This window comes from Humulus lupulus, chromosome 4, assembly GCF_963169125.1.
Source record: "Humulus lupulus chromosome 4, drHumLupu1.1, whole genome shotgun sequence".
NCBI lineage: Eukaryota > Viridiplantae > Streptophyta > Magnoliopsida > Rosales > Cannabaceae > Humulus > Humulus lupulus.
Window position 1 is genome coordinate 90,610,137 of NC_084796.1, and position 21,861 is coordinate 90,631,997.

The following is a 21,861-nucleotide window of genomic DNA, read 5'->3' on the forward strand; positions in this document are numbered from 1 at the left end:
AATATTTTTTTCAATCAAAATAAAAAAAAATCATAACTTATCAAAATATGTATTCATACCATATTAAAATACCATTTTTAATATTACCATAACTTAGGATAATAATTTTGTTTCAAAAACTCATCAAATTCATTTTAGTGAAGCACACTTCACATTTTTTTACAAAAATTTCAGCAACCATTTTTATCTTTAAAAATCACCATATTCAATTTAAAAACTCATATTTTCTAAAAAATATAACAAAAAATCTGTAGGTAATTATTTACACACAATATCATTTCAAAGCATAATTAAATTTCACATTAAATTTCTTAAAACATCAAAACATTTGCAAACTTTATTTGAGCACTCAAAACATTAATCTCATCACGAACAACATCATTTTTGCACAAAATCAGCAAGCACATTAAATCATAAAATTCATTCTTTTCATTATATTCACAAAATTCATGCTTCATTTATGCACAACATTTCAACACAAACCCTAGCATGCTTCTAACCTCTTTATCCATTTTAATCACACCATGAGTATAAAATAATTCATCATTCACCTTAGAACTTATTCACAAGTCATGAACAAATAACCACCATTGATCTTGTGTTAAATATGTCTCAATACATTATTACCATGCAATTATTCCAAAGATCACAACCATCATAACCTCATACAAGATCACAACCTATAATGTTTCTAAAATTTTCATTGACATAAAACATAATAAAAATAACCATCATGCTTTTGAATATCACCTTTAGGCCGAAACACATTCAATCAAAAAAAAAAAAACCCATTCTTTTCATGTATTTTAAATATTCATCATCACTACACATATTCTTAACACACAACCATAAAAATCAACCCAAACAACATTAACCCATGCCCATGCCTAGGTCTATTTTCCCATGCATCAAAACATAAGAAAAACATTCCACCAACACAACATATTATCCTATTTCATACAAATCACTTTCAGCCATAAACTCTCCAAAACATCAATAATCAAATACCCATAACCCAAAAGATTGAGGGAAAAATTTCAATACCTCTCTTGATTGTAAAATCAAGAACACAACTAGGACCACCTCCTTGCTCAAACCCTAGAAGTTTTCTTTTGAAAAATCAAGATGGAGAAGAAGTGGAACAACAAGTCAAAAACAACTCAATCAACATACTAAAAATTTAGAAGAAAGAAAAGCATAAGCAAAATCAAGACCATACCCTAAGATTGATCCTTTCTCCTTCTCCTTCTTCTTCTTCTTCCTTTCTTTCTTCTTCTCCTTCTCTCTCTATCACGCCACACTCTCTCTCTCTATTCTCTCTAGGTCATGGCAGCCAAGAGCAAAAATGCTCTTCCAATATTTCCATTCCCTCTTAACCTAATCCTCTCATAATGACCAAATAAAAGAAAAAGGTAAGTTTCCTTTCTTCATTTTATTTTCTCTTAATTTTCTTTATGATAATTGATATAAAAGATAAATGGTGATCACATTCCTATCGTAAAATAGCTAGCTTCTTCAAATATTTGATTTTATTGCCTTAGAAAATAAATGGAAAATCAATCCCTTTCCCACTACACGTCCGCCACTACTTACCTATTCCTTTATTTATTTATTTTTTTAATTAAATTAATTAAAATCTAATAAAAGGAAATATAAGGTGTGCCATGCTACCATGCACTAGCATACACTAAATCACTAGGGGGCATCACTGTCTACCATGCACCTTAGTGCATTCAACCAAATCTCACATAATCACATCAATTGTCACACTTATTTAAAATGTAACACTAATAGTAAAATAAACATGATACACAATTATTCACATATTAAAATAAATAACCAAACAAACAATTAACAAATTTAACTTCAAAAAGATTATACCAAACAAGTCTAACAATTAAATAAAATAACAAACAATCAAATAAAACAAACAACAACTAAATAAAAGAAGCAACATTTAAATAAAACAATTCATCACACTTAAAATTTAAATAAAATAAATCATAAAATTTTAATAATCTAAAAAAATTTTGGTGCACTACACTTTCTCTTTCACGTGCTTCTTTTTACCATTCGTTGCATTTTCGAAGGAAACTCCAGTTTTAAGACTTGGATTCAAGCAAGGTTAAAGTCGTATCGATTCTAGGAAAGATTAGAAGCTTGTTAGTTGGAGGATTTAACAAGAAACAACATAATCATAGGTAATTTAAGCTTTGAATTACTGAGTTTCTATTTCCTAAGGTTTCTTAAGTTTTAAATTTGGATTCTATGTTTTGATGAGTTTTTGAGTTGTTTGAAACTTGGGTTTTATGGTTTTAAGCCATTGAGATGATTGGGAACTTTGTTTTTGGGATTTGGATATGTTTTGATACGTTTATGAAAGGTTTCGAAAAGTGAAAAATGGAGGTAAATGGTTGGGTTTCTAGTTGGGCCGCGTCCCTGTTATTGGGCACCACGGCTCAAGCTTGTCGAAGATGAAGACCTAGCTATTGGGAAATTAGGGCTGTGGCACCTAGAAGGCGCGCCACGGTGCGAGGCGCAGGTAGAAAGAGGCGGGGGCCTGTGTTTTGGACGGGCTGCAGCTCAGAAGTTGGGCGCTGCGGCGCTTAATGGGATTTTTTGCCTTAGAGAGGTTTTGAGTGCGGGAACTCAAATCTAAGGGCTTGAGATCAATCCTGCTACTCGATTTAGTAGGATTTGATGTCGTGGAGGCTAGGCCTCAGTCCGGAAGCCTTTATTTACTCATCATTAATTGGATTCTATAATTAGTTGTGACAAGGTTATCCCTATGGGCTCGAGATCAAGATCGTGCTGCAGGGTCGTTCTTATTTTACATTACACGTAGACCTGAGGTAAGAAAACTGCACCCATTACGTAATGTACATGGTTATGGCTTGGCTCGAATGTTGAATAAAGTTTTGATTTGGCATTGGCCCTGTAAAGGCGCATGATTATGATTATTCCTAGATTATTGATAAAGCATGTTGAATGCTCTGTATATGGATACTTGCAATATGATAAATGCATGTTAGCATTATACACTTGAGAAAAGCATTGACTTATTAGTCAAGAACAACAGTGGCGCTGAGCACTGGTCAAAAAGCATTCACTTATGAGTCAAGGGTGACAATAGCTCGTAGGGCATTGTTCGATATGATTAGATTTAATCAGGAGCGCATCATATGCTTGTCCCACCCAATGGTCGTAGAAAACTAAAGTGTCAGGTACGCTGGGCCAGCTCGTAGGCTAGATATACAAAGGATAGGGCAATGGGCCCTGGGGTGACTTATTAGTCACAGATCCTAGGGCGCTGAGCCCCAGTGTGAATAATAAGTCATGTACTTGGGCAAGGGTCCCCTATATGATTCAGTTGATCATTTATTTAGGGCATTTGGTCCCATATGACAGTGTAGTCATTTATATGAATGGTATGCATGCATGAGTAGGATTATTGTTGCTGGGGATGTTTATTATGATTTAGAAATGTATTAATCACTGCTTATGAGCATGTTAAAGTTTTCTTATTGGGCCTTGGCTCACGGGTGCTATGTGGTGCAAGTAAAGGGAAAGAAAAGTTGGACGAGCCATGAGTTTGAGAGCTTAGGTGGAGATGTGTACATATGCGAATGCTTGAGCACCACTGCCAAGGTTTCTTATAGGAACTAGGGTTTATGACCATTTTGAGATGTAATGACCATTTTGGAACTGTAAACAACTTTGTAAACATTTATTATGGGACCCCATGTATAGTTTAATGTTTTAAAGACATATCCATTCCTTTAAACTTAAATTTTTAACCCTGGACCATTAATCACATTTAGATGCACGTTTATGTCCTAATGACTTGATTAGCGAGTTAAGCACTATTTAAAATACACAGTTTAACAGTCTTGGCTAACCAGGGCATTGCAACTTAGTATCAGAGCATGACAAGGTTAAGGGTTCCTGCAGATAGGTTGGGCATGTACACTCGCCACTAAAGACAAGCTCGTCTCAGGGATTGGTAACTATTTATGTGGTTATGTGCTTAACTACTTAAATATGATATAAATGCCTTATCTACATGCCTTATTAGGTACTATGAGATATAATGATAGGGCCTAGCCCTTGACTGCTGCATGATATAAAAAGATGTGCTTATTAGCACTGATATTGCTTGTGATTGCCAAAGAACTGCTTATTAGCTATGATATACAGACATGTAGGTCAGGACACGCTCATTAGCGATGTCATCAATACATGTATTCCAAAAAATGCTTATTAGCATTGTTAGTTGTGATGAATATCAGGAAGTGCTTATTAGCACAAGACTTGGATATAGATATGAATCGACATTCTTATTAGCATGATTGTAGAATGTCAATGATTATTTGCTTGATCTTGGATCGTGATGCGGGAAGATGTTTAGTTATCACTACCTAACTGGCTGAATTGATTATTACACCATGGTATAAGCTTTGAAGTATGCTTCCAAGGTAGATTGAATCATCAACTGGGCAGGAAGATCAGGGCCAGAATGATAGATAGGGTAAGGAAAATGACTAGGGTCAAACCCCTCCGCCAGCTCTTGAGAACTAGTAGTAGGTGCTTGCTGATTTGCAAGCCATGGTACTGAGGCAGGAAGAAGAAATTCGCCTCCTGAGACAACAATAGGTTCTTGCAGGGAACATTTTAATAGAGGCACCACCTGTGATGGTGTCAACAGTTGAGCAGCCCCAAGAGGCTAGGAATAAATGGGAACCCCTTTATGAAAGGTTCAGGAAACAACACCCTCTGGTCTTTGAGGGTAGTGTAGATCCAGCCAAGGCCAAACAGTGGATGAGTATGGTTACCACAATCGTAGACTTTATGAAGGTAGTTGGTAATGAAAGGGTGGCTTGTGCCACATATATGTTTCGGGAGGATGCCCGAATTTGGCGGGAGGTGATATCCCAGACAAGAAATGTTAATTCCTTGGATTGGGAAGAGTTTCGAACTTTGTTTAATGAAAAATATTAGAATGACGCCATCAGGGCAGCAAAGGCTGAAAAGTTCAACAGATTACTTCAGAGCAACTCATCAGTGGCTGAATATGCCCTGAAATTTGATAGATTGGAAAAGTTTTTCGAGGAACTGGTGCCCACTGACGGGACTAGAAGAGAGAGGTTTCTCTAGGGGCTACAGCCTATGATAGCCCGGGATGTTCGCATTACCACTGTGCTAGGGGTGACTACCTATGCACAGGTTGTTGAGAAGGCGCTCACAGCTGAGAGCGTAGAGAACAAAATCTGGTGCGAGAACGCGGCCAGAAGTGACACTAAGAGGGTGGGACCTCCATTTATTCATTCAGGTAGGGGCGGCGGCCCCAGTGATCAGAAAAGGAATGCTCCTAATTCCTTTCCAATTCCAAGCCCTGACAGGAGACCACGTGGTATTTCAATAGGCTGCTAGGGCGGCAATGAGGGTTAGAGGAATTTTCTTGAGTGCACTAAATGAAGGTGGTGCCATATAGGGGAGTGTCAGGCAAATGACTGCTTTTTATGCGAGCTAGTTGGACACTTAAGTCAAGATTAATTGAAGGCAAGAAAGGAAGAACCAAGAAAGGTGGACAGCTCGACCCCAGCTTGAGTGTTCTCATTGACACAGGCAAAAGCTGAGGCTTGTCCCTCAGTAGTCACATATCATCTTTTTAGTGTTGAAACCACTTATATTATTTTGATTGATTCTGGTGCTACACATTCTTTTGTTGCTAGTAGAATTACTGATAAATTGTGTAGACCGTGTGATTATTATGATGTAGGGTTTGAGACCTTATTACCCACTGGGGAGTTAGTAGTATCCAAGAGATGGGTCAAATCATTGCCAGTGATAATGGAGGGCAGAGATTTGTCAATTGATTTGATAGAGTTTGTTATGAGCGACTTTGACATGATTCTGGGTATGGATTGGTTAGTGAGGTATAGGGCAACCATAGATTGCGAAAGGAAAACGGTAACCTTTGAGCCTGGAGGTGAGGATCCTTTTGTGTTTGTTGGCACTGGTCATGGACCCCATGTACCTATGATATCTGTATTGAGGGATTGAGGTTTATTGCAAGCTAGTTGCATAGGATTCTTAGCTAGTGTGGTAGATACCACTCAGGTCATGCTAGTGGGACTAGAGGAGGCCAGATTAGTCTGTGAGTTTCTAGACGTGTTTCCAGAGGATTTACCAGGGTTGCCGCCACATAGAAAGATTGAATTCGTGATTGAACTAGAACCAGGGACAGAGCTAGTATCTAGGACACCTTACAGAATGGCCCCAACTTAGTTAAAAGAACTAAAGGTATAGTTATAGGAGCTATTAGACTTAGGTTTTATTAGACCCAGTTTCTCACCATGGGGTGAACCAGTCTTGTTTGTAAAGAATAAAGATGTTTATCTGAGGATGTATATTAATTACAGGGAACTAAACAAGTTGACAATTAAGAACATAAACAAAAAGGATAAATGATATGTTCGATCAGTTGCACGGTAAGATGGTATCCTCAAAGATAGATCTTTGATCTGGTTATCACTAGCTGAGGATCAAGGAGAGAGACATAGCTAAGACTGCCTTTCATACTAGGTATGGGCATTATAAGTTCTTAGTCATGTCCTTTGGGTTGACTAATGCCCCAGCTGCCTATACGAATCTGATGATCAGGTGTTCAAAGATTGCCTAGACTGGTTTGTGATCGTTTTCATCTACGATATTCTAGTTTATTCTTAGTCAGAGTCAGAACATGAGCAGCATCTAAGGTTGGTTCTACAGAGATTGAGGGACACACAGATTGTTCGCAAAGTTCAAGAAATGTGAGTTCTGGTTACCTCAGGTAACTTTCCTTGGTCATATTTTCAGTAGGGATGGGATCAAGATGGACCTTGCCAAGATTGAGGCGGTTAGAGATTGGTCAAGGCCAAGGAATGCCTCAGAGATTGGGAGCTTCCTTGGATTGATAGGTTAATACAAATGTTTTATGTAAGGGTTCTCAAGGATTGCTACTTCATTGTCTGAACTGACATGCAAGAGTCAGAAGTTTTCGTGGTCAGATAAGTATGAGAACAACTTCTAGGATTTGAAGCAGCGATTAATCACAACTCCAGTTATGAGTCTTCCAACAGATTAGGAGAAGTTCGTGATATATTGTGATGCCTTACCTCAAGGTTTGGGTTATGTTCTTATGCAGTCGGGGAAGGTGATTGCCTATGCATCACGCCAGTTGAAAGAGTATGAACAGAGATACCCCTGTGATGATCTAGAGTTGGCAGCAGTGCTCTTTGCATTAAAGGTATGGAGACATTATCTATATGGGGAGAAGTGTGAGATATACACTAACCACAAGAACCTGAAATACTTTTTCACACAGAAAGATTTGAACATGAGGCAAAGGCATTGGCTGGAGTTTGTGAAGGATTATGATTGTGAAATCTTGTATCACCCAGGAAAGGCCAACGTGGTGGAAGATGCCTTAAGCCAGAAGGGTCCGTAATAGATATACAGTGCGAGAATGATATCCAGAGAGTTGGCAGATGATATGACCAGAGTTCGTATAGAGTTGCTGGTTGGACAGTTGGCCAATATCATGCTATAGTCTACACTGCTATAGTATCATTCCATGATTATGTGAGTCACATTATTATATTACTTGATATGCATGTTTAGGTGTATTAAATATTCATGTGGGCCTGTTTCTTATTGGAAGGGAAATTTTCATAATTTGGCCCACTATGGGTATATTTGGCATATATGTGATATATGTGTGAGACCACATTATTATGTGGATATATTTGGGTTACTCAGCATGAGGCGATCCTAAGGAGCAAGCTAGTGGGAAAGTCACAACAGGATTAATACTTGACTCGGGTGAGTCAAGGGGTATTTTGGGTATTTAGTACATTACTGGGATATTGGGTGATGGGAATGATTATTTGATGATATATTGGGAGTTAGTGAGGTCAGGAGGAAATTATGGGAATTTTGACTATTTTACCCTCAGGGGTGTTTTTGAGACCCCAAGCCTTGGGTTTTAGTTAAGGTTACTTTAGTTTGAAGTAACCTGACAGAAACAGATATACGTTCAAAACACTTTCTCTCTCTCTCTCTCTCCCGTGCTTCTTTTTACTGTTCGTTGCATTTTCGAAGGAAACTCGAGTTTTAGGACTCGGATTCAAGCAAGGTTAAAGTCGTATCAATTCTAGGAAAGGTTAGAAGCTTGTTAGTAGAAGGATTTAGCAAGAAATGACATGATCAGAGGTAATTTATGCTTTAAGTTTCCAAATTTTCGTTTCCTAACGTTTTTTATGTTTTGAATTTGGATTCTATGTTTCGATGAGTTTTTGAGTTGTTTGATACTTGGGCTGCGACGGTTTTGGGCCATTGAGATGATTCGGAACATTGATTTTGAAAATTGGATATGTTTGGATAGGTTTATAGAGGGTTTTGAAATGAGAAAAATGGAGGTAAATGGCTGGATTTCTGGTCGGCCCGCAGCCTTATTCTTGGGCGCCGCGACTCAAACTTGTCGAAGATGAAGACCTGACTGTTGGGAAATTAGGGCCGTGACGCTTGGTAGGCACGCCGCGACACAAGGCGCAGGAAAAAAGAGGTAGTGGCCTCTGTTTTGGGCAAGCTGCGGCTCAAAAGTTGGGCGCAACGCTTAAGGGGATTTTTGGCCTTAGAGAGGTTTTGAGTGCGGGAACTCAAATCCAAGGGCTCAGGATTAATCCTATTACCAGATTTAGTAGGATTTGACGTCCCGGAGCCTAGGACTTGGTCCGGAAGCCTTTATTTACACAATATTGACGTGATTCTATAATTGGTTATGACTAGGTTATCGCCAGGGGCTCGATATCAGGATCGTCCTTGATGGTTGTTCTTATTTGACATTAGAGTTTGACCTGAGGTAGGAAAACTGCACCCATTACTTGATGCACATGATTAGGGCTTGGCCCGAATGTTGAATAAAGTTTTGATTGGACGTTGGCCCTATAAATGCGTATGATTATGATTACGTCTTTGATTATTAATTAAGCATGTTGAATGCTCTGTATGTCGATACTTGCTATATGATAAATGTCTATTAGCACATTATACACTTTAGAAAAGCATTGACTTATTAGTCAAGGATGACAATAGCGCTGAGCGCTGGTCGAAAAGCATTGACATATGAGTCAAGGGTGGCAATAACGTACAGAGTATTGGTCGATATGATTAGATTTAATCAGGAGTGCATCATACGCTTGTTCGACCCAATGTTCGTAGAAAACTAAAGCGTCAGGCACGCTGGCCCAGCTCCAAGGCTTGTTATACAAAAGATAGGATCCTAGGGCATTAAGCCCCAGTGTGACTAATCAGTCATGTACTTGGGAAATGAGCCTCGATATGATTCAGTTAATCATTTATTTAGGCCATTTGGTCCCATATGACGTTGTAGTCATTCATACGAAAGGTATGCATGCATGATTAGGGTTATTAGTGCTCGACATGTTAATTATGATTTGGGAATGTGTTAATCAATGCTTATGAGCATGTTAAAGTTTTGTTGCTCGGCCTTGGCTCACGAGTGCTATGTGGTGCAAGTAAAGGGAAAGAAAAGCTGAACCAGCCATGAGTTAGAGAGCTTAGGTGGTGATGTGTACATATGCGGCCGCTTGACCACCACGGCTAGGTTTCTTAGAGGAACTAGGGTTAAACCCCATTTTTGCCGCTTCGGTCGGCGGGTTGTAACTTTTGAGTTATAATGACCATTTTGGAACTGTAAAAAACTTGGTAAATGTTAATTATGGGATCCCATGTATGGTTTAATGTTTTAATGAAATATCAATTACTTTTAACCGAAATTTTTAACCCTGGACCATTAATCACATTTAGATGCACGTTTATGGCCTAATGACTCGGTTAGTGAGTGAAGCACTATTTAAAATAAACAGTGTAACGATCTTGGCTAACCAGGACGTTACAGATGTGTTGAATAGGATTGATCGTTTACAATATGGTTATCTTCGTTTTTGGTTTAGTTCTTATTTTATAATAAAATTCAATGTACACTCATATTCTTTTGTTGTGTATAGGTTTTTTGAAATTCTTTAAATTTATAGTTTTTAGAATTTAAGTTGCGTTCTTGAATTAAGATGTTTTGGGTTTTGGTTTTACTAAATTTATTATTGATTTTTTTTTTGTTATAGTTTTATTAAAATTATGTTTTTAGTTTTTAATTAGTTAATATGATATTTTTTTATAAGAAAAAAAATAGTTTATATTTTATTTTTCTAATATTGGTTTTCTATAAATTAATTTAGTATTTTTTTAATCTTTTAAAACATTATTTTTATCTAATTGTTTTAATATTATTAATTTTTTAAATTGAATTATACACGTGGCACTGCCACGTCAGTGCCCAAAATGTAAAATAAGATGAAATCTAACGGAAGTCCCACAATTCATTAAACCGCATAATTCGGGGGAAATTTTTAACAACGCGAAATTTTTAGGGGGCACAATGTGACAGTGGTGATAGTTCGGGGGGCAAAAATCCTATTTATTCATCTCAAAATTCACCATGGTTGAACCTCAAACTTAGGAACTTCAGCAAAACAATCCAAACTTCAGAATTTAGAGCTTAGAATTTCATACCTTCAATGGGGATTCGACCTTAAGTCAGCCTCTACACCTCCTTGGCTTACTCCTCCTCAAACCCTTGGCTTGAATTCCATAGAATTCCCATCAAATTCAACTTAAACATCACAGTTCAACACCAAAACCAGAAACTGAAGAAAACTTCAAAGTCTTACCTCAACTGAATGAATTTCTCTGCCAATTCCTCAAGCTACAACATGGATCCTAGCCTCTAGCCCTTGCCCAAACTTTTCCTGAGTTTCTGCTCCAAAAGACCTCAATAACTGATGGAGAAAAGCCTAAACCGACCTTGATAAAATGCCCTGTTTTCCTTTCCCTCTTTCCTTCTCTTCTTTCTTTTCTTTCCTTTCTTTTCTTTTCTTTTTCCTTCAGACTCTAGACTTTTCCCACTAAGGCATAAAACCTGATAACACTTATCCTATAGTAGCCAAATGACCAATCTTCCCTCACTTTAATTCTAAGCCTTTAAATGCACCTAGGGGCATTTTGGTCCTTTTACCCAATTCCTGCTAATTCCTCGAATGTCTCTAATATTTACTGCTTACTTCCTGACACCTATCCAATCACCAATTATATTCTTAAATGTCAAAATGGACTCCAATATATATTCTCTAAATTCCCATTTATACCCCAGGCTCGCCCCGAGCCGGGTATAAATCCCCGCCGTGACGTTTTCGCTAATCCGCTCACTAGGATCGTCTCGAATCACAGACCACAAATATATCCACATAATAATGTGGTCTCAACAGTTATCAGATATATATAGTTATGCCCTCAACGGGCCAAAATTACAATTATGCCCTTTCTAACCTAATCAGGGCCTACAAGCATACTAATACACATAGTCATGCATCTCAGATATTCAAATAGTCATATAACATTCTTTTAATCATTAAATCACATTTATTCCAATTATGCCCTCCTGGCACACTAATCAAGGCCCTTAAGCCTTATTAGTAAATTTGGGTTGTTACAACTATCCCCTCCTAATGAGAATTTCGTCCTCGAAATTTACTTGAATAACTGGGGATATTGATCCCGCATTGCTGTCTCATGCTCCTAGGTCGCTTCCTCGACCCTACTATTCCTCCACAACACTTTAATAAGAGGAATCGCCTTATTCCGCAATACTTTATCTTTCTGATCCAAGATCTGACCCAGTTGCTCTTCATAAGCCAAATCTGTCTGTAACTCCAAATCTTCATACCTCAATACATGAGTTACATCCGAGACGTACTTCCGAAGCATAGAAATATGGAATACATCATGGACTCCTGACAATGATGGCGACAAGGCTAACCTATACGCCACCTGACCAATCCCTTCCATGATTTCAAATGGTCCAATGAATCTAGGGCTTAGCTTGCCTTTCTTACCAAACCTTCTCACCCCTCGCAAGGGTGAAACTCGAAGAAACACGTGGTCCCCAACCTGGATCTCCATGTTCCTACGCTTAGGATCAATGTAGCTTTTCTGTATACTCTGAGAAGCGAGCATCCTAGCTCGAATATTCTCTATAGCTTCACTTGTTCTCTGAACCATGTCTGGTCCCAAATACTTCCTTTCACCCATCTTATCCCAATGAATGGGTGATCTACACTTTCTCCCATACAACATCTCATAGGGAGCCACTCAAATTGTTGATTGGTAACGATTGTTATACAAAAATTCAATCAATGGAAGATACTTACTCCATGAACCCTCAAAGTCAATCACACACGCTCTGAGCATATCCTCCAACACCTGAATCGTCCTCTCAGACTGTCCATCAGTCTGAGGATGAAAGGCTGTACTGAACTTCAACTGAGTCCCCAAAGCTTTCTGCAAACTACTCCAAAACTTAGAAGTGAAGATAGGATCCCGGTCTGACACTATAGACTTAGGAACCCCATGGAGACGTACGATCTACCTCACATACAACTCAGCATACTGATCCACAGTATATGTCGATCTTACTGGAAGAAACTGGGCTGACTTGGTATGCCTGTCCACTATCACCCACACCGAGTCATGAAGCCCAACCGTCCTGGGTAAACCTCCCACAAAGTCCATCGTAATATCCTCCCATTTCCACTCGGGAATACCCAAAGGCTGAAGCAACCCTGCTGGTCGTTGATGCTCAGCCTTCACCTGCTGACAGGTTAAGCATCTGGCTACGTACTCCACCACATCCTTTTTCATCCCGGGCCACCAATATAATGTTCGTAAATCCTGGTACATCTTCATGGTACACGGATGAAGCGAGTACGGTGTTGTATGATACTCATCTAGTATCTCTCGTCGGATCCCCTCATCAGCTGGAACACATATCCGTCCCTGATACCGAAGCAAACCAACCTCAGATATAGAATAGTCCTTAGCTACTCTCGCTAAGACATTCTCTCTGATCCCCTGTAACTGAGCGCCTGCCAACTGTCCCTCTCTGATCCGCTCTACCAGGGTCGACTGTAGAGTAATATTAGCCAACTGGCCTACCACCAACGCTATCCCCGCTCTGACCATCTCATTAGCTAACTCCCTTGAGATCTGAATGGAACTATATAACTGACCTGGGCCTCTCCGGCTCAATGCATTTGCCACCACATTGGCTTTCCCCGGATGGTAAAGAATATCACAATCATAATCTTTCACCAACTCAAGCCAATGCCTCTGTCTCATGTTCAGGTCCTTCTGTGTAAAGGAATACTTCAGACTCTTATGGTCGGTGTACACCTCGCACTTCTGCCCATACAAGTAATGTCGCCAGATCTTCAGTGTGAATACCACCGCTGCTAGCTCCAAGTCATGGGTAGGATACCGCTGCTCATACTCCTTCAACTGTCGTGATGCATAAGCTATAACCTTCTCATTCTGCATAACCACACAGCCTAAACCCAACCTCGATGCATCACAGTAAACAACAAACTTGCCTTCCCCCGAAGGAAGACTCAGCACAGGCGTTGTAATAAGTCGTCGCTTCAACTCTTGAAAACTATCTTCTCACTTATCTAACCAGATAAACTTCAAATTCTTCCGTGTCAATTCTTTCATTGGTGCCACTGTCTTTGAGAAGCCCTCTACAAACCGTTTGTAATAACCCGCCAGACCAAGAAAACTCCGTACCTCCGAGGCGTTCCTTGGCCTCGGCCAATCCCTAACCGCCTCTACCTTAGATGGATCCACCTTAATCCCATCTGCACCCACGATATGTCCAAGGAATGTCACTTCTAGTAACCAAAATTCACATTTCTTAAACTTGGCATACAACTGATGCTCCCTCAACCTCTGAAGAACCTGTCGAAGATGAATCTCGTGCTCTGCCTCTGAACTGGAGTACACTAAGATGTCATTGACGAAGACAATAATGAACTAATCCAGAAAATCATTGAACACTCTGTTCATTAGATCCATAAAGGCTGCTGGGGCATTGGTCAAACCAAATGACATGACCAGAAACTCATAGTGCCCATACCTCGTTTGGAAAGCCGTCTTCGGTACATCCTCATCCTTGATCCTCAGCTGGTGATAACCAGATCAAAGATCAATCTTTGAGAACACCGTCTTACCCTGCAGCTGATCGAACAAGTCATCAATTCTTGGTAGGGGATACTTATTCTTGATAGTCAACTTGTTCAATTCCCGGTAGTCTATACACATTCTCAAAGTCCCATCCTTCTTCTTCACGAATAAAACTGGAGCACCCCATGGCGAGTAACTAGGTCTGATAAACCCCAAATCCAGAAGCTCCTGTAACTGTATCTTCAATTCTTTCAGTTCCGCCGGTGCCATCCTATATGGTGCCCTTGACACTGGCCTATCCCTGGCGCCAACTCAATGAAAAACTAAATCTCTCTACACGGTGGCAACCCTGACAAGTTCTCAGGAAACACATCTAAGAACTTGCAAACCAATCTGGTCTCCTCCGGTCGTACTAGTGAAACCCTGGTAGTATCCACAACACTAGCCAGAAAGCCTATGCATCCACCCTGTAACAAGTCTCTGGCTCTCAACACCGATATCTTGGGTATGCGTGGTCCATGCACCGCTCCCACAAAAACAAAGGGATCCTCGCCCTCCGGCTCAAAAGTCACCATCTTCTTCCTGCAGTCAATGGTAGCTCCATATCTAACCAGCCAATCCATACCAAGAATCATATCAAAGTCCTCCATACTTAACTCAAATAAGTCTACTGATAACTCCCTACCATCCACCATCACTAGCAGTGCTCTAATCCACCTCCTAGATACTACCAGTTCCCTTGTAGGCAAAATAGTCCCAAACCCTGAAACACAATACTCAATAGGTCTACACAGTCTATCAATCACCTTACTGGAAACAAATGAGTGTGTAGCACCAAAGTCAATCAATACAGTAAAAGGAGTGCCAGCACTAGAAAGCTCACCTGTCACTACCGAGGGAATAGCCTCGGACTCCGCTTGCGTCAGGGTGAACACTCGAGCTGGAGTCAAGCTGTCCACCTTCCCCGCATCTCCCTTCTCCACTGTCGGGTAATCATTCTTGAGGTGTCCCACCACCCCACACACATAACAGGCCTTTGCCCGACACTCGCCCAGATGGCGTCTTCTGCACCTTATGCACTCAGGATAAGTCCTCCATGTATCACCGCCTCCCTGACAGCCACCCTGAGTACGCCTACCTCTCCTATCAGGACCAGGAAAGGTTGATGCATCAGGGGTCTTCCTCTTCAAATCACTGGGGCCTTCACCCCTACCAGAACAAGCATATGGAGGCACCGCCCTGTGGCCCTCCCGCCTCACTGCACTCTCTCTCCATATCTTATTTTTTGCTTCTTCAGTGGTAAGATCCTTCTCTACAGCCTTGGCATAAGTTGTCCCTCCAGGAATTGTTGTAATCCTCACATCTCGGGCAATCATGGCATTAAGCCCTCTAATAAACCTGTCCTGCCTAGCTGCATCAATAGGCACAAGATTTGGTGCAAATTTTGCAAGTCTGTCAAACTTTAGGGCATACTCTGTAACTTTCATACTACCCTGCACTAACCCCACAAACTCATTTACTTTCGCTGCCCTGATGGCAACATTATAATACTCCTGACTGAACAAGTCCTTGAATCCTTCCCAAGTCAAAGCAGTAACATCTCTGGTCTGTGACGCCACCTCCCACCAGATTCGGGCATCCTCTCTCAGCATATATGTGGCACAGGCCTCTCTGTCATGTCCCTCTACCCTCATAAAATCACGAATGGTAGTAATCATGGTCATCCACTGTTCAGCCTTCAGTGGATCAGGTCCTCCCTCAAAGATCGGGGGCTGTTGCTTCCTGAACTGCTCATACAATGGTTCCCACTTGTTCCCAACCTCAACTGGCTACACAACAGGTACCACTTCAGGTGGCACAATGGGGGAAACACTCCTAGATGGAGCCTGCTGCTGCAAAATTAAGATCTGCTCATCTTGGCTCTGTAGTCGAGCCTGCATGTCTACCATCAGTTGCTGCAAGTTCTCAAGGACTGGCGGAGGGGTCTGGCCCTGATCATTATCTCTAGTCCCAGACCTGATGGCTAGTCGCGTAGATTTTCTTGGATGCATGATTATCCAAATCAATCTACAATCAACGACTCAGCAATCAGACTACGATGACAGGGTAATAATCCTTTCATGATCCATCACTGGAACTCCAATCATTCACAAGCAATCAATTTCATAGCAATTTATCCAAATATTTATCCATATATTCATTCACATGCTTAGCAGTGCTGATAAGCACGCCTCAATAATATCATGCAATAGTCAAGGGCCAGGTCCTATCAGTATCTCATTCTCCCTATTAATCAAACAGATATCAACAGTCATATCTCATTCAAATCATTTAAGCACATAATCATGTGTACACAATTACAAAACCCTGAGTCAAGCTTGTCTTTCGCAGTGAATGTACATGTCCAGCCAGTCTTCAGGAACCCATCATCCTAGAACACTCTGATACCAAGTTGTAACGCCCTGGATAGCCAAGACCGTTACACTATGTGTTTATAAAGGTGTTAGACTTGCTAATCAAGTCATTTAATTAAAAAACGTGTTACTAAAACTATAGTAGAACTAGGGTTAAAAGATTTTGGTCTCAAAAGCCACATTTCTTATAAATAAACATTTTTTCGTTTACACGGGATCCCAAAAATAACAAGATTAGACCATTTACAATGATTCAAGATTTAAATACAATAATTAACCACTCTAGGGAAAAAACAGACTGTTAGGCATTCCTTGTCCTGATCCACTCCTCGGCCATGGCGGCCAAACAACTGACTATGTACATTCAGCCCCGCAGCTCTCCATCTCAGGATTGGTCCAACTTGCCTTTGCCTTTACCTGCACCACGTAGCACCCGTGAGCCAAGACCAAGCAAGAAAACACATTAACATAGCATAAAAAATCAACAGACAATCCAATATCTCATATCACATAAACATGATCTCATCAGTCTAAGCATCCATGATAGTCAAACATTCATCATACCAAACATATCACTTCATATCAATAATCAATTCACAAATGATAACTAGGGTTAGCGCCCTTACGCTGCACCCTCTGTTAATCCCACTGGCTCCGACCCGCTTAAACCAAGCTCAGTGAATATTAAGCTGTCCTCGTCTACAAGTGGCCAAGCCGCGCCCTGTGCGCAAAAATTGTATACGGCACCCTTAGGTCGTTTATCATATGTCCCATGGCATAATACCATATATGACATTACATAGATATTGGGAGCACTTAGTCCCATCACAAACACATAACTGGGTGCAGTTTTCTTACCTTTAAATTCGCTAGCTTCGTTTGCTTTGATCCTTGAGCACGATCCCTCTTGAGCCCAAGCGCACACCTAGTCACAACAATAGGTCAAAACCATCACCAAACCTCAAGTCCAAAACCTAACCTCGGGACCAATCCCAAACCCTCGGGAAGCCCCAATTCCACCAAACGAGGTGGTGTAATCGAACCCTGAACCCCCAGGCAAAAAACCCTTGAAAATAACTCCAAAACCCTTTTCTGGAAACAGGGTAGCGCTACAGCGCTCTAAGGAGGGTGCTACATTGCTACAAATAGAGCCCAAACTCGCCCAGAACACTTGGCCTAGCGCTACAATGCCCAAAGGCTAGCGTTGTAGCGCTAGTCACAGAACAACAAAACTTGCTATTTTCTCCTTCGATTTTCTCCGAGCCAAACTTCAACCAAACTTAAAAACAAGCTTACAAACATTTCTAACTCATCCCAAGCAACCCAACCACACAAAACTTAAACATATGCACTCCCAATCTCAAAATTCACCATGGTTGAACCTCAAACTCAGGAACTTCAGCAAAACAATCAAAACTTCAGAATTTAGAGCTTAGAATTTCATACCTTCAATGGGGATTCGACCTTAAGTCAGCCTCTACACCTCCTTGGCTTACTCCTCCTCAAACCCTTGGCTTGAATTCCGTAGAATTCCCATCAAATTCAACTTAAACATCACAGTTCAACACCAAAACCAGAAACTGAAGAAAACTTCAAAGTCTTACCTCAACTGAATGAATTGCTCTGCCAATTCCTCAAGCTAGAATAGGGATCCTAGCCTCTAGCCCTTGCCCAAACTCTTCCTAAGTTTTTGCTCCAAAAGACCTCAAGAATTGATGGAGAAAAGCCTAAACCGACCTTGACAAAATGCCTTGTTTTCCTTTCCCTCTTTCCTTCTCTTCTTTCTTTTCTTTCCTTTCTTTTCTTCTCTTTTTCCTTCAGACTCTAGAATTTTCCCAATAAGGCATAAAACCTGATAACACTTATCCTATAGAAGCCAAATGATCAATCTGCCTTTAAATGCACCTAGGGCCATTTTGGTCCTTCTACCCAATTCCCGCTAATTCCTCGAATGTCTCTAATATTTACCGCTTACTTCCCGACACCTATCCAATCACCAATTATATTCTTAAATGTCAAAATGGACTCCAATATATATTCTCTAAATTCCCATTTATACCCCAGGCTCGCCCCGAGCCGGGTATAAATCCCCGCCGTGACGTTTTCGCTAATCCGCTCACTAGGATCGTCTCGAATCACAAATCACAAATATATCCACATAATAATGTGGTCTAAACAGTTATCACATATATATATATATATACAGTTATGCACTAAACGGGCCAAAATTACAAGTATGCCCTTTCTAACCTAATCAGGGCCTACATGCATACTAATACACATAGTCATGCATCTCAGATATTCAAATTGTCATATAACATACTTTTAATCATTAAATCACATATATTCCAATTATGCCCTCCCGACACACTAATCAAGGCCGTTAAGCCTTATTAGTAAATTTGGATCGTTACATGACCCCTCATTAATTGCCTGAATTATAAGGCCTAACAATAGGGGGTCAGCATGTGGCGTGGCGTCAGTGGAAGCCCAAATGTCTCCCCCCGAAGACATTTAAGATTACTCCTCCCAATCTAAGTCTCCACTGCCCGAGGACGAGTGAAGACTTGGGGGGAAAATGTTTTCCGTATTTTCACCACGAGACACATGGAAATTAGGAGTAATTATTGACAAGATAAGTTGTGGATGTCTCCAAGTGAGGCCACGCCCTGAGGTCTGTCCTCGTGGCGAGGATGTCTCCAGGTGAGGCCACATCCCGAGCTAATCTCCAAGTCGTGGATGTGTCCAAGTGAGGCCATTTCTCACAACTCCTCCTGACATGGGCGAACGTGTCCTGCACCCTGACAGTCAGTGACATGTTCCCCATAAAGTTAGTACAGAACTTTCTGCAATGGGCCCCGTGCAATCTCACTGGGTCGTAGTCTCTATTTAGTGTATCCCTTTTTGTATTAATTCAACATTAATACCCCATTAATGGGGGAATTTATATTACTGATACATGATTAACATTAATGACCCTAGGCTCTATAAATAGGGCTGGGGTATCTCCTTCTAAAGGAATGAAATTTTACAGAGAGAAACTCTGTAACTCGGTGCAATATATATGCTGCATGAGAGCCACCATTGAAGCTTACTTAAACAAGCTTCAAGCTTCTAACTACAAGAGACTCGTGGACTAGGTCTCTTTTATAGCCTGAACCATGTAAAATCCTTGTGTTCTGTTCTATTATTTTCTTTAAACTTTCAGATTAGGTTGATAGCGAAAAAGACAGTCAACATATATCATTATACATATACTTAATTCAAGACTTAATCAAATAGTATTGGATCTTCATGATAAATGGCATTTATAATTAAATATAAATATGAGTGAAAAATATTAACTTTGTTTAATTAACAGTAATCGTTTTTTTTTACAAAAATACGCTTTAAGAGCACAAATCCCAACGTGTTGCAACAAGTGATGCTTCCTTTCTTAGCTTTGTTGATCAACGCATTGTAACATTCCCACGCCTCTTGTTGGTTTCCTCTTACATAGCCGATACCTTCGCTCATGGGGAACTTGATGGTGAGGTGCCAAATGGAAATTATGGCCCACATATCAAAAAGCACAGGACGTCTTAGCACGTGTTGTACATCAATGGGCAATCAATGACCACAAACATTTCCATCCAAGTTGCTCTCTAAGGGGGATTGCCGAGAGTCACCGTGAGCTTGATGGATCCAATAAGGGCCAAGCCCTTTCCATTGAACCTGTAGATTATAGTCGAGCACGACATGAGGGTGCAAACAAACAATTTCATTTTATCTAGGCATCACTTGTACAAGATATTAACGGAACTGTCATTGTCAACTAAAACTCTTAGCACCTTTAGGTTAGCGATCTGAGCTGCGATGACCACGAGGTCGTTATGCGGGTAGTGATTGTGTCTTGAGTCTTTGCTTGTGAAGGCGATGTCTTGGTCTTCCATGCGCGAGACTTGTTTGGTCTCTCTTCGTTCATCATCACGCGCATTCCTCTCCCGACACTTGTTATTGTCATCTGCGATATGTGGTCCTCCACAAATCATGATGATGAGAGTAATCACCTCCGGCTCATCGCCTACGTAGAATGGTGATCGTAGCCAGTTTGGTGGTGACCGCTGCCTTTGCTTCCCATCATTTTTGCCATCATTCTTGTTTTGGCCTTGCCGGCGATCAACAAAAAGAGCCATGTGTCCCTTCCTGGCTAGGAATTTTATCTTCTCCTTAAGTTGATGATATTCGTTAATGTCATGACCATGGTCCTCGTGGTAGCGGCAGTACTTGTTCTGGTCACGCTTGCTTGGATCATTCTTTATTAGAATTGGCTTTCTGTATGGCACCTTGTTCTCGGTCACTATGAAGATATCTTCACACGTCCGAGCCATGGCGGTGTAGTTTGTGAAGCATTGCTCGTATGCGGGCTGTCTTCCCTCCTGCTTTGGCTTCTTGTAGTCTTGCCCCTGCTTGTGGGACACTTGGTGACTGCTTGCTCTCTTCCCATTACCGTTGTTCTCGCTACCATTTTGGTCGTCATCACCCTTTCGACCATGGTTCAAAGTCTTCATCATGTCCGCATTCTTCACTGCCTCATTTGGCTTGATGAACTTATTTGTGCGGTCCAAGAAATCATACATCGAATCGGCAGCCTTCTTGGTGAATCCATCGAAGCTCTGAGATCTACAATGATGCTAAATCCGTTGAAGTTCTTGACCCATACCCATTTTTCCCATCGTTAGTGGAAGAAGAGACCCACACTCGACCCAAGCAAGAAGAAGAAGAAGAGTCGATGAACTGTTGGAAAAATAGATTTTTGTTTTAATTATGTATAGTTTTAGTTTTAATTAATTTTAATTTAATTAATTAAGTTTAAGAAAAAGACTAAGTTTTAATTTTAATTTATTTTTGTTATTTTATTTTAAATTAAATATTATATTTGTTAAATTTAGTTCTATATTTTTAATATTTAAAACTAATTTAATATTATTTAAAATTCAATAATAATTAAATATTTATTTATTTATATTATTTAATCAACTAATTCATAAAGTCGAGGGAATTTTGGTCATATTAAAAAATATTTTGACCAAAATCGGGTTCAGGATCCAAATTGATCTATTTTGCAAAACACAGGGTGTGAATTGTTATTTAACAAAACACGGGGGCTAATCAAATATTCGAGCAAAACACATGGGCCCAACTGTTATTTTCCTAACAAAATTCCATAAATAGTTAGTACTTATAAGTGGTGAGTAATAGTAATCATTACTAAATATTTTTACTATATATATTAAGCAATGCACTTAAAAATATCGTATATGGTAATTACGAA

At 40.2% G+C, this 21,861-nt stretch overlaps 1 protein-coding gene across 1 annotated transcript; it reads right to left on the minus strand.

Moving 5' to 3' along the window:
• Window positions 1–20,323: 20,323 nt before the first annotated feature.
• LOC133832364 (uncharacterized) lies at window positions 20,324–21,166 on the minus strand. Its single transcript, XM_062262717.1, has one exon. The coding sequence runs from the start codon at window positions 21,164–21,166 to the stop codon at window positions 20,324–20,326; it is 843 nt and encodes a 280-aa protein (XP_062118701.1).
• Between the last annotated feature and the right edge of the window lie 695 nt (window positions 21,167–21,861).